The 12,003-nt window shown below is 38.6% G+C and overlaps 2 protein-coding genes across 2 annotated transcripts; one reads left to right on the forward strand and one right to left on the reverse strand.

Moving 5' to 3' along the window:
- Window positions 1-340: 340 nt before the first annotated feature.
- yellow-b (L-dopachrome tautomerase yellow-b) lies at window positions 341-4,456 on the forward strand. Its single transcript, XM_017158583.3, has 3 exons — window positions 341-391; window positions 1,683-1,963; window positions 3,113-4,456. Exons 2-3 carry the CDS (start codon window positions 1,699-1,701, stop codon window positions 4,204-4,206), a joined length of 1,359 nt encoding a protein of 452 aa, XP_017014072.2. The 5' UTR covers window positions 341-391; window positions 1,683-1,698; the 3' UTR covers window positions 4,207-4,456.
- ppk17 (pickpocket 17) lies at window positions 4,453-6,162 on the reverse strand. The gene is made up of 8 exons (XM_017158584.3): window positions 5,929-6,162; window positions 5,717-5,870; window positions 5,454-5,657; window positions 5,249-5,397; window positions 5,063-5,193; window positions 4,858-5,008; window positions 4,681-4,794; window positions 4,453-4,623 (listed from the first exon to the last, which is right to left on the reverse strand). The coding sequence occupies exons 1-8, from the start codon at window positions 6,160-6,162 to the stop codon at window positions 4,453-4,455; spliced, it is 1,308 nt and encodes a 435-aa protein (XP_017014073.3).
- Window positions 6,163-12,003: the final 5,841 nt, after the last annotated feature.

The following is a 12,003-nucleotide window of genomic DNA, read 5'->3' on the forward strand; positions in this document are numbered from 1 at the left end:
ATAATTAATCGGTAGGCCTGTGACGGCTGTAAGCGGTGTGGGACTATTTTCAGGGGCTTGTCAGTCAATCACAGGGCCACAGCTGGAGACTTTAATGGCTGGATTAATATCGGATGGCGTGGGAGATTTGTATATTATTATTTTTATTTGTGGGATAGCCCAGGGAGCGTGCCAAAAATTACTTTAATTCATTTGCAACGTGCTAAACCGTCTAAGCGGCTGACTAATTCAAGTTCAGTCGAATTCCAAGAGAGCCACATGGAGCGGGAACCACTCACGCAGACCGGTCTCAGAAAAGTTGACTTGACTGGCGGCTCACTTGACTTTTAGTTTCGTTTCGAGTCTCGACACTGGCGGTTGTGTTTCCGCTATTTTAGTGATCTGAAAAAAGGTGTGTTAAGTGACCCGAACTGTTGACATTTAGTAAAGATTAGTCCAGCAAATCAAATAAACTCAATGGTCATAAAACCGAAAACAGGGCCAAACGAAAGATTCGAGACACAAACTTTCAGTCGCGCCAGACGATAGGGTTTGCATAACTGGAGTTGCCATTCACAATTGTCCTCAACTGGGTTGTAACAAAAAAACACAAAAACTGTAACAAAAATAAATCAAATAAAAATAACTAGTTGAGTAAGGATGGAAAGCCCCACTGCAGTGAAACCTGATTAAAAACCATTAATAATGGAACTACATTTTCACAAACATACCGCTTAGATACGCCCCCAACCGAAAATCGGAAAGGGAATATGTTAAGAAAGTACTTTAAAGCTGACTCACTTAAAATACTTGAAAAATGCGTGCACAAAACGTATATCATCGAAAAAAAATGCCCATATCATCAATAAAATTTATTAGATGGAACAATCAAAGAGAATGGCGGTCAGTCGGAGTGCGCCCATTGAAATGCTAATGCCTGAATTGCGAGACTCAGCTTGAATTTTGATGATGAGGTCGAGTGCTTGAGACACGGAGATACAAAGATGGTAAAGATACTCTAAAAATAAAGTTTGAGTGATGTGCCAGACATTTTGAGAGGTGCTGAAGAAGGAGAAAGGTTCAATGGGTTTTGATAATTATTTTTATTGCTTCTTCTATATATTTTTAGAAAAATTAAAGTAATAAGTATACTGGTATACCAAAATATTCCCCCTGAAAAGGGTATACAAAACATCGTTGAACTTCCTCGAAAATGTTCTGATCTCGTGGTTAGATAATGTACCTCAAGACTCGCTTTTAACCAGAAAAAAATCTTTGTTGTTTGGCAACTTAGTCAGAATTTGGCCGACTTGAAACAGACCAAAGGCAACTTTCAAATAACCAAGTGAACCAAAGACATAACAAAATGTGACTCACACGGAGAATAAGAAGGCCAAGTATATGACGGTGGAGGCTGGTCCAAGTGACAAAATATTGAATGATTCTCAGCGTTATAAGAATACAAATGGACAGAGAAAAAAATCTAGAAAAATCCAGAGTAAATAAACAAAGATTTATTATACAAAATTGTTGAAATATTTGATTTATTAATCGCTACCTTATTAAATGAATCCGAATTTGGTTTTGCCGAGTGTCTAATCTGGCTGACTTTATGTTTATGGCTTGGACAAGGCCATTGTGGCTTAACGGAAGCTTAAATGAGTAGAGCGGCTAATATTAATTGATTTTTTCGGTATTTACAGTGAATTTATTGGAGCCATGCTGCGCTTTAGTTGTGGACTGCTCCTTCTGTGGGCGGTTTCTTCCCTGGGAAACGACAATCTTCGCGTGGCCTACGAGTGGCGGGAAATGGACTTCAAGTACGACAGCCCCGACCAGCGATGGTCGGCCATCGAGAGGGGCGAGTTCAAGCCGGCCAATGTGATACCCTTTGGCCTGGAGGTCGCCGGCCACCGACTCTTCGTCACTTTGCCCAGATGGCGGGCCGGAGTGCCGGCCTCGTTGGCCTACCTTGATCTTAATGGTAAGCGCATGAGTTGCATTGTTGCAGCTGCCACATCATTTGCGTTTGAATTTGAATATAATTGCCCCATGCAGTTGCACTATGTGTGCCAAGAACTGATCTGGGATCTCAAATCTCAGATCTCACAGCTCGGCAATTGTTTGTCTGATCAACTTGACCATCCAAACAATTCTGTTTCCTTTCGCACTTGCGGCAATTAGCATGATAATTCCGCTCGCTGGCGTCATTAACTGTCTGACAACAACCGCACACCACAAATCGGTTCATACTGGATATATACATTGTACATATACTGGGGTTCACTTGGGGTTCAGTGTGGGGGCTGTAAAGTAGACAATAAACACTTACATTTGGTCATAACAAGTCCACTAGTTGTTTGAGATATGTACTCTTAAAGTCATATCTCAGATTCTAAAACTGCTATAAACTCAGATATTCGTCTTAAAGTGTGCTTAATTTAAATACTCCTGTATACATTGTATTCAATTTCTAGTACATAAATAAAGTTACTTTACCTTTTATCGGCACAACAACAAGGCAAGTGGGCCGTTGCCTTAGCCACAACTCAATCTCGGCTTATTAGTCAGTTAATCAGTTTAGACATGTGCAAATTTGTGCGAATTACTCACCAACAGTCAACAAATGTACACCAAATTTTTCCAACAGTCCAATTAGCGGCATCCAAAACAAACAATCAATGCAAATTAATAAATTTAAGTGCAACACAACATATAAAAAGTCCGTTGACGGGAGAAATATTAACAATAAAAAAAAACCTTCAAATATAATACAAATATAAAAAAAAAACTAATAAAAAGAGGTTGTAAAAAATATTAAAAAAGTATTCAATGTCAGTGAGAATACAATACAATAATATTTTTTTAAACGGTATTTTATTTTCTGAGAACGACAAACTAATTTAATTTTTTTTCAATTCATGGATTTTTAAATATTTTTCCATCATATAATTATTTATTTGCCTTTTAAATAACATAAATCAATCATCATTTGATTATTCAATAAAGCTGCTTAAATTTATGTAGATCTTTTGTCTAAATTTTTTATTTACAAATATTTCTAAATAAAGATAATTTATTTAATAAATTAAAAAAATTTTAAAATACCCATTTTACTTTTTGTTTTTTACAGATACATCCAGCAAGAGTCCCGTCCTGCAGCCCTACCCAAGTTGGCAGGCTCACAGTCTCCAAGAAGCCGAGCCCGAGTTGGTTTCTCCATTCCGCGTGCGAGCCGATCGGTGCGGACGCCTCTGGGTGCTGGACTCTCGGATCTCTGGGGTCCTGGAGCAGACGAAGATCTACGGGGCAGCCCAACTGTTGGTCTACGATCTGCATAACGATGATCTGCTGAGACGGCACATCCTGCCCGCCGGTCAGTTGAAGCAGGGATCTTTGTTGGCCAATCTGGCGGTTGAGGACTCCGATTGTGAGAACACCTATGCCTACGCAGCCGATTTGGGCAGTCCCGGCCTGGTGGTTTACTCGTGGAAGGACCAGGAGTCGTGGCGAGTCCAGCATCATTTCTTCCACCCCGATCCGATGGCCGGTAACTTCAGCATCAATGGCATTGAGTTCCAGTGGGATGATGGCTTATATGGTCTTGCTCTGTCGAAGCCTCTGGAAACGGGCTATTCCACCTTGTACTTCCATCCACTTTGCTCCACGGCGGAGTTCTCGGTGGATACGGCGATATTGCGGAACAAAACATTGGCCACATCGGCGATGATATATCGGGAGTTTAAAGTTCTGGGTTCGAGGGGACCGAACACTCAGGCTGGAGCGGAGTTTTTGGATCCTGCCACCGGTGTCCTTTTCTACGCGCTGCCCAATCTAAATGAAGTTGCCTGCTGGCGCACAGCCACCGATTTCAGTCACAGTTCTCAGAGTCGCATCTTCAGGAGCAACGACACTTTGGTATTCCCCAGTGACATCAAGGTGGATGACCAGCAGCGTCTTTGGGTTCTTTCCAATAAGCTACCCGTCTTCATCTACGACGAATTGCATTACTCCATTAATTTCCGCATTTTAACTGCCAGTGTTAAGGAGGCCATTGAGAATACAGCCTGCGAAATTAGAACTTCCCCGCTGCCGGATGTGATCAACAAACTTGGGGATATACTGAACACGAATATCAAGGTGAAGGTGAATTCAGCTGCTTCCCTGGGGAAACTGAGCTCCCTGATGATTGTGGGCTTGTGTTTGCTGATGAGCTTTAGGATCTAGATCCCCAGAGCGGTACAAAGTATCTTGCACACTCGAATGAAATATATTTTCGGCACTTTAGGGATTGAAATTATTTTGTAAGAGATCTTTAAAGGAAAAGTTCTGTTTCGATTTTCTTAAACGTACGAAATATTTTTATTTGAGTGCATCTGTATTATGTTAAGTTGTAGGCTAAGAAACCGTAACTTTTTTCGTGATGTTGATTAAATGTAAGAAGTGCTAAACCAAGCCAGCTTGGTTCTTGACTCAATATTTAGTTTGCTTTTTCTCCTGTTTTTCCTTCTTTTTATAGACAATGGCTATATCGATGGTTTCATCGCTGGTTTGGGACTGACCATCCTCGGAGTTCGCGGCCAACTTGGCCTGCTCCTTCTGCTGCATCTTCTTAATGAATCCGCCGCAGAAAAAGAGGGTCATCTGGAAGGAAAGATTATTTATGAATATCAATTAGCAATAGAGGATAACCAGTCCCACGTGTTCTAGTATTCCAATCAACCCCAGGACAGACAGGCCCAGCAGAAATCCCAGGGAACCACCCACATCTGCTATGAATTGTGTGGTGTCATAGCTGGGACGCTCTTCAATCATCTGCAAATGGATCGTAACATGTTCAAGCTAATTTCGATGCATCATATTATTGCGGGAACCCACCGATATCAGTTTGGTTGTGTAGTATATATAGATTTGGGTGCGGGGCTCTGGTTGGTTGAAGGTCTTGCGGTTCTGTATGAAGGTTGTGTAGATTCTCGATTGGCAGGGCTGAATACAGTCGCAGTCAAAGTCATCCTCATTTTCATAAACACTAAAGAATACAAAATTAAAAATTTAAAATTTTAGATTAAATGCATATCCTTACTCCTTATAGTCCGATATTAATTTTCTCATGGAAACCGAGTCGTTGCAGGGCTCACTCGCAATTTCATGCATCCAAGGTCCCGAGCACTGCATATTATCAGCCAAATCCTGCCAGATGCACTGCTCACCACACTGGTGGAATTCTGAAAGTTAACTTAACTTATAATACTATTGTTTCTAAGCCTACCTTTAAGTCACTGTAATCCTCATCATTGGAACAAGCCTCTTGTCGAGTCTGGACATTGGAGAAGTACTGCGTTTGAAGCTTGATCTCAATTTCCTCATTTACGCTTACAAAAACATATTCCACACGCCCCGAACCCTTCATATTGATTTCTAGATGGAAATAGCTACAGCTTATGCGTATTGGATTTAATTTATGGTATGCTTACCTGTAAAATTCTCCTTGTTGTCGTGTATAAAGACATGCCAACCCACACCACCTGTTTCCACATCGCTGGTGGAAGTGGTCAACATGGAATGTTCCAGCATTAGGGAGTAGCCCACCGCTCTCGATACTCTCTTGGCGGGTTCCTTGGGCCTAAGGGTATAGCAGCGACCCATATAAAAATGTAGACTGGTGTTCATAACCACATCTAAGTGAAATCAATGTAGGTTTAGGGTTTTAAATATATTAGAAATCTTTTTAACATACTATTTGGATTTTCGTTCAGTCCGTAAAATACAAAAGTGTCGCCCATATCGTGCGTGCTATTTTCGAAGAACTCTTCCAGAGATATTTCCCCAAAAGGATAGTTCATCCAGCAGGTGGCATACTTTGGATGCGGACAGGCACCGCCGGAAAGGCGCTACAGGAATATATTTCGATTTAATAACGATTTAACCCCGCTGCAACCTTCCACTAACCGTTAGCACCTCCTCCTTATAGGGTGGCTCCCGACATATGGTGACTGCAGGCATTTCAATGGTTTCGTTTAGGCTGTAGTAGGAATGCGTGGAAATGGGCGGATCGTAGAGCTTGGCGAAGCACTCGTACAACTGGACAATAACCACGATGCAGCAGGCGAAGAGTACCAAATAGCGGATGAGCTTGGCGGGATCACGGAAGATCCAGGCCCGAGTCTCCGACCAGTAACCCATGGCGTGCGGAAAGTGAAACTCGAGTGAGCTGGCTGGATATGGATACCCATTTCTGTCATGGCTCAGGGGCCAATATCTTTGGCCTGTGTGCGGCTTGTGCAAATTCTCACAGTTGGTCAAGATAAGACTAATATTGATTTACGTGCCGTGGTGGCGATAAAGCTCTAACCCATGCAACCCATCGATGGGTATTTTATAGCAGGACATATGTGTGTGGCCGTGTTTATCCCTGTTGTTTACAAAACGCTTAGTATCGCTAATCTAGGCGTAACATTACCCATAATTAATTAATTAAAGATAAGGGTTTTGGCAGATAGTATGGTAAAATATAAAAAATGTGCCTTCAAAAACAAATCCCATTCCAAATGAATGCCTTATATAAAGGGTTTTCCAGATATTATGCCTTTCAAAAACAATTCCCATTATACAAATGCCTTACATAAAGACCCATTTGCGATACCTTAGCCTATCATCAAAGCACCTCTCGCACGGGCATAGTTTGACCTTATAGACAGCCAAAGCGAAATCTATGCAAACACCTAGCCATTAGCGAGCTATGTATATGGAAACTATATAAACACATCGGGATATATGGTCGAAGCTTTCGGGGCACAAACAAACAATGCGTGGCGGATCCAGCTAGATCGAGTAGAAGACATTCCTCAGTTGTGACGTTAAATCAGAGCAGCCAAAAGATCCCAACCCAAACCGACCCACTGCTATATATCCAAAGCTATATACAACGTTATGTACATGCTGGGAAAGTCAAGAAAGAAACAAAAAAAAAAAAAGAAGAACTAATAAACAAAAAGAAACTTGCTACTAAAAATAGACAAATTGAAACATTTCATGAGATGAAAACACCAACACAACGTGGATATGGACGTGCTGACGAGCACGGCAAAAAATTAAAGAAAAGAAAAAGTTTCTTTACAGATACAGATACGATCGCATCAGATCTGTGTATCTGGCGTATCTGTGAGATATGTTGACGGACTTGTCGGTCCGTGTACGCGTACCACACGGCGTATGCGTTCTGCGCCCGTGGATCCGTATAGTTAGTGCCCAGGACGCAGGCCCTGTGAGCGACTGTGTATCTGAATCTACATAGTAAATTCTAAATTCTAGATACTCTCGTATACATAGAGAACTGCAGAGTAGAGCGAACGTTCCGTTCCGTTCGCTTGTGTTGAACTTCTTCGCAACTAAATAGCTTTTGCTTTAAATTTAGAACACAGCGGCGGCTATATTAAACGCATATGAAATGTTTTTTAGATTCAGTAGGTATGCTGCTGGCAAGGTATATAAAGAATCCACCAAATATAATATATATATGTACATATGTTTATTCAACTAGTACGAGGTCCTACATTCGATATTTGTATGAAGAACTCTACCTGCCGTTTCATTATTTTATATTATCTGCCCCTAAAACTTTCAAAAAACTTATTATACATATTCGATCCGACCCAAATACATATGTGGAATATTCTTCCTTCGCTTTTTGTGGAGTATGAAATATGTTTTAAAAATACACTTTGCATGTCGCTCATAAATTTCTAAAAACAAAATCGAAAAATACTTTTACATTCGGCTCGGTACTGACTCATTTCCATGCTGTCTATATGGCTATGTGGCTTTATGGCTGTTCATGATTAATCAGACCGCATACACACATTACGCGCAGAGGCGTCCGAAGGGGGGATTTGGCCACCCCGTGAAAATGGGAACTATTCAAATGTTCTAATATTTTCCCATTTTCACTCATCATTAATAAAAGTCTCGACGCTATATAGACTTCGATTATTGCATTTCGCTGCACTTGAGTTCTATAGTATAGTAGTGGCTATATAGTCGAATCTATGGCTGGCTGCCTGGGGTACTTGGCTGCAGTCAGTTTAATTGGGTGACAAATGCTCACAGAAATAATTTTTAATGCTCCACACATCAGTGACTAATACTAAATGATTCGATTGGATCGCCTAATTAATTACCGATAGATGGCATCTACATACAACTATGAGTTCATTTATAAGTAGAGAAATCTTCTGCGGATCGGTTTTGCATTATGCGTGTACGATTTTCAATTGAGCCAAGGCAATTAATCATTTCAGACCACACGGGTCCACATCAACACCCAGCTGAGGGCTGGAAAACGTTTTCCTTTTTATAGATTGCATAAATATCTAAACGAAATTGTGTATTAGGAAAATAAACATTTTGGGATTGGTTTTGGCCAGAAACCACAACAGCCGTGATGAAAATAGTTTCACCAAAACGATATCACACATTTAAGAAAAGGGTTCTGTGGCAATTTTCATTATTCGTTTTCGTTTAATTCATTTAATTAATTAATTGGACCATTAAGCTAGCTTATTACAACTTATAAGCTAACTGATGGGGTTTGAGCAAGTGCGTAAAGTATTTGTTTTTAAATGTTTTTTTTCCCAAAAAAGATCCTTAGTTTGTGTCACGTTTGAGAAGTAATATCCCGATTCCGAATATTATAAATGAGTATTTAAATATTCCAGTACTTATAGCAGAAGATTAAATAACTTATGAGATATTCTTTTTTATTTATTGATTTTAAACATCATTATTTTAATATCACAATTTAATTATAATATTTGTTTAGTCAAAGGATATTGGTACCTAAAAAAAATATGGTATCTTCATTTCAGTGGCAGATCTAGGATTTTATTGAATGGGGTGATATCTGAAAATTTTGTTGGTTTCATACTTTTTGAATACCAAAATTCCTTAAATTTTTCCCCTGAGTGGGGGGTGATATATAACCCATATCACCTCCTGTGTATCCGCTCATGCTTCATTTAATTTTAAAAAAATGTTTAAAAAAATATTTAAGAACATTTTTTTTTTTTAGAAACTTTTATACTTAAAAATAATATATATTTTTCTAAAGATTATTGTTTTTTTTTATGCGTAGAACATCAGTTTTCTCTGTTAGTGATCAATCATAGAACAAAGAGCATTTAAGTACATGTGCAATTATAATAACTGTAGGATTGACAGTTGCAAGTGCATATGCCAGATTTTCCGTCCATCCACATTCCACTTCGAAAGGAATTTGCCGAGATGTTCAATTACCAGATATTTCGTAGGGTGGCCAGAGCTCTGTTGCATAACCCACACGTAATTGAGGAAGTATTCCTACATTTGTCATGCCATGTGCTACCTGGCAACGTACCTCCTTACTCCTCCTTTCCCCACCTTGCTAAATCTTTTGCGAAATTAAGAGAGATCTCTCGGGCATTGGAAGTGGATGTGGGCATGGGATCGGTGCACTAGAGATGCGATGCAGATGCCGAGTACACAACGTTGACCGACGATCGGCGCTCGAGGATTACGAGTTACGGTTTGGGGGTTGGGGCTTGGGGACTGCGGAGCAACTGGCCGACGATGGATATTTTTATATCGACAATTTGGATGGGTTCCAATGCATTTAGACGAGAGTTATCTATAGACTATATATGTATTTTGGTCACGGTTGGCGTTTTTAAAATATTTTCATTCTGTGTGGACCAATTGGTGCAAAATTTTTAGGGAATACCATTTGAAAAAAATTTCGGGCAGGGTTACTGATATACATATCTAAAACAAACTAATTGGGCGGGATGTTAACACAGAAGGGTTTATTTACACCCACATCTGAATGAAAAGATTTTACAGTTCGATATCGGAAATTAAATTACAATTTTTTTATTTAGGTTTTGATATTTTAAGTAAATAAGTGCTAAATATATATTTTTTGAAAGTTTAATAAAAAGTTTCTATTAAAAATGATTTTATTTGTTGGTTTTCTTTAAATGTTTTTCTTATTTAAATGAACCGCATTTTTTTTTAAGAATTGCTGACCTTTCATATTATTTTCTCCAAAAGGTAATTACAATTTTGTAACTAAATGAATTTGTATAAAATCTTGTTATTCTTTAGTATTTAATATACTCTAATGTATCTTAAAAAAATTTAAAATAAAATGGCTTTATTTTAGTAAGGAATATTTAAAGAAAACTAACAAAATAGTTAATAGTTAATAATAGCAAATAGCAACGTTCTATTAGAAAGTTGGGCTACTGAGAAATGAACAAGACTTATGACCATGTGCAGATTCGGGATATAAATCCCTCCTCTCGGGCTGAATAGAAGTATGGTATTCAAAAACTATGCACAAGAAAATTGTGGATCCGTCTCTGCTTAAGCCCCGAATTAAAGCTGTATAAAATTAAAAGTATCGACCAAAACTTGAGAAATGTACATTATTTTAGCGACACAAAATACATCAAGAAGAAGAATTCATGGATGGTTTTTTTTTTGGGTCAAGGCACTTTTCCAGATTTAAAAAAAAAACGATTTTTTAAGTTGATGAAGTTAATGATAAATATGATAATTATATTTATTTAATGAAAAATAATACTTTTTTTGGGACTATTTCAAATATGGGTCAAGTTTTTGATATTGTCATCGTTGATGATGATTTATGATCCGTCGTGCAAAAAAGCAGAAGCGTTATAGAAAAGCCATTTGCAAATGATCCACTGACCGACATTAAGGGGTTCAGGTGTATTCCTGAGGCTTTACGCTTTCTCTGTGATCTGCGTTTCTGTCACAACCATCCCTCTTATCTACCCCCCAAATAAAAATGCCATTCAAAGTGTCTTTTTTCTTGGCAGCAACGATGGGTGGTGCTGAACTCAGCGGTGCTGGTGGTGCAGGTGCGGAGGAGGACCTCGCACATCGCAGTGTGGCGGCAGCTTTGAAATAGCCCATTGCAAGCAATAATTGTTGCTGCCTCGTGTAGACAAGCACCCCTTAGACACCCCCTCGAACACCCTGAAAAAGGGGAGGGAGACCGCCAGTGCCAAAATACACAAAAAAAGCATCACTATCTTGACACTAAATTGCAAAATTGCTTTGCGTCAATGACTCAAAACGAAAATGTGTTTTTGTTTTTTTTATTACGAATTGGGAACAGAAAAATGGATTTGAATATTTGCAAGGATGCCGGGTAGTCATATAGAATAACTTAAAATCGCACCCGGGAAAAGCTATTACTTATGACCATTAAACGTTTATTCTCTAAAAATACTAATAAATGTATAAGGGGTTTCTAGCTTTGGATTATACACCAACTTTGCATAAATGAAAAATAAATCCTAAAATAATTTTGTCTCTTTAATTAAATTGTTATTTTTTTGTTTCAAATTTCTAGTTTTTGTTTTGTACCCACAATTCTGGTTGACAATGTCACAGATTTTGTTTCAGAAACCTACAAGAAATTATGATAACTTTATATGTGAGAAAAGAATTGAGAGCAGCACCCCCAGCCCATAAGAATAAAAGGGGAAAAGCACTCACACTTGAGTGAGAACTGAGACTCTTCAAACTATAAATATTCCCAAAAAATGTTTGAAAGTTGTTTTTGTCAGATTTTCTGCGTTTTTGTTTTTTTGCGTATTCTTTTTCCGCTACATATTGTTGTTTTGTTAAATTTCAAATATTCTAAGCGCTTCAAGCCATTATGAAAAGTATTTGTCCGATCCCTTGTAGAGGGTGTTTATGAATTTTTCTTTTCTTTTTTCATTTCACACATATTTCTGCCAAAAATATTGCATCTGTAATTTTGTAATTGGCTTGAAAATTATGAATAATTTTTGTGTCGGAATGTGACACGACTGAAAGAGGGGAGGAAATTTTAATTCTGTTGACATTAATCATAATTTCTTTTGTCAGCGTTATGGATTTGATAAATTTCCTACAAATCGGTACAATTTTACATTGCACTCCTATTGCCAGTGGCATTTGTATTGGGTTTTAGCATTG

Source organism: Drosophila takahashii, chromosome 2L, assembly GCF_030179915.1.
Source record: "Drosophila takahashii strain IR98-3 E-12201 chromosome 2L, DtakHiC1v2, whole genome shotgun sequence".
Lineage (NCBI taxonomy): Eukaryota > Metazoa > Arthropoda > Insecta > Diptera > Drosophilidae > Drosophila > Drosophila takahashii.

Excerpts from the sequence above, each read along its gene's own strand:
- yellow-b (XM_017158583.3), top strand. The coding sequence starts at position 1,699 with ATGCTGCGCTTTAGTTGTGGACTGCTCCTTCTGTGGGCGGTTTCTTCC. Across the intron at positions 1,964-3,112 it reads GGCCTACCTTGATCTTAATG|ATACATCCAGCAAGAGTCCC; the intron begins GTAAGCGCATGA and ends TGTTTTTTACAG.
- ppk17 (XM_017158584.3), bottom strand. The coding sequence starts at position 6,162 with ATGGGTTACTGGTCGGAGACTCGGGCCTGGATCTTCCGTGATCCCGCC. Across the intron at positions 5,009-5,062 it reads TTAATATCGGACTATAAGGA|TGTTTATGAAAATGAGGATG; the intron begins GTAAGGATATGC and ends TGTATTCTTTAG. Across the intron at positions 4,795-4,857 it reads ACACAACCAAACTGATATCG|ATGATTGAAGAGCGTCCCAG; the intron begins GTGGGTTCCCGC and ends ATCCATTTGCAG.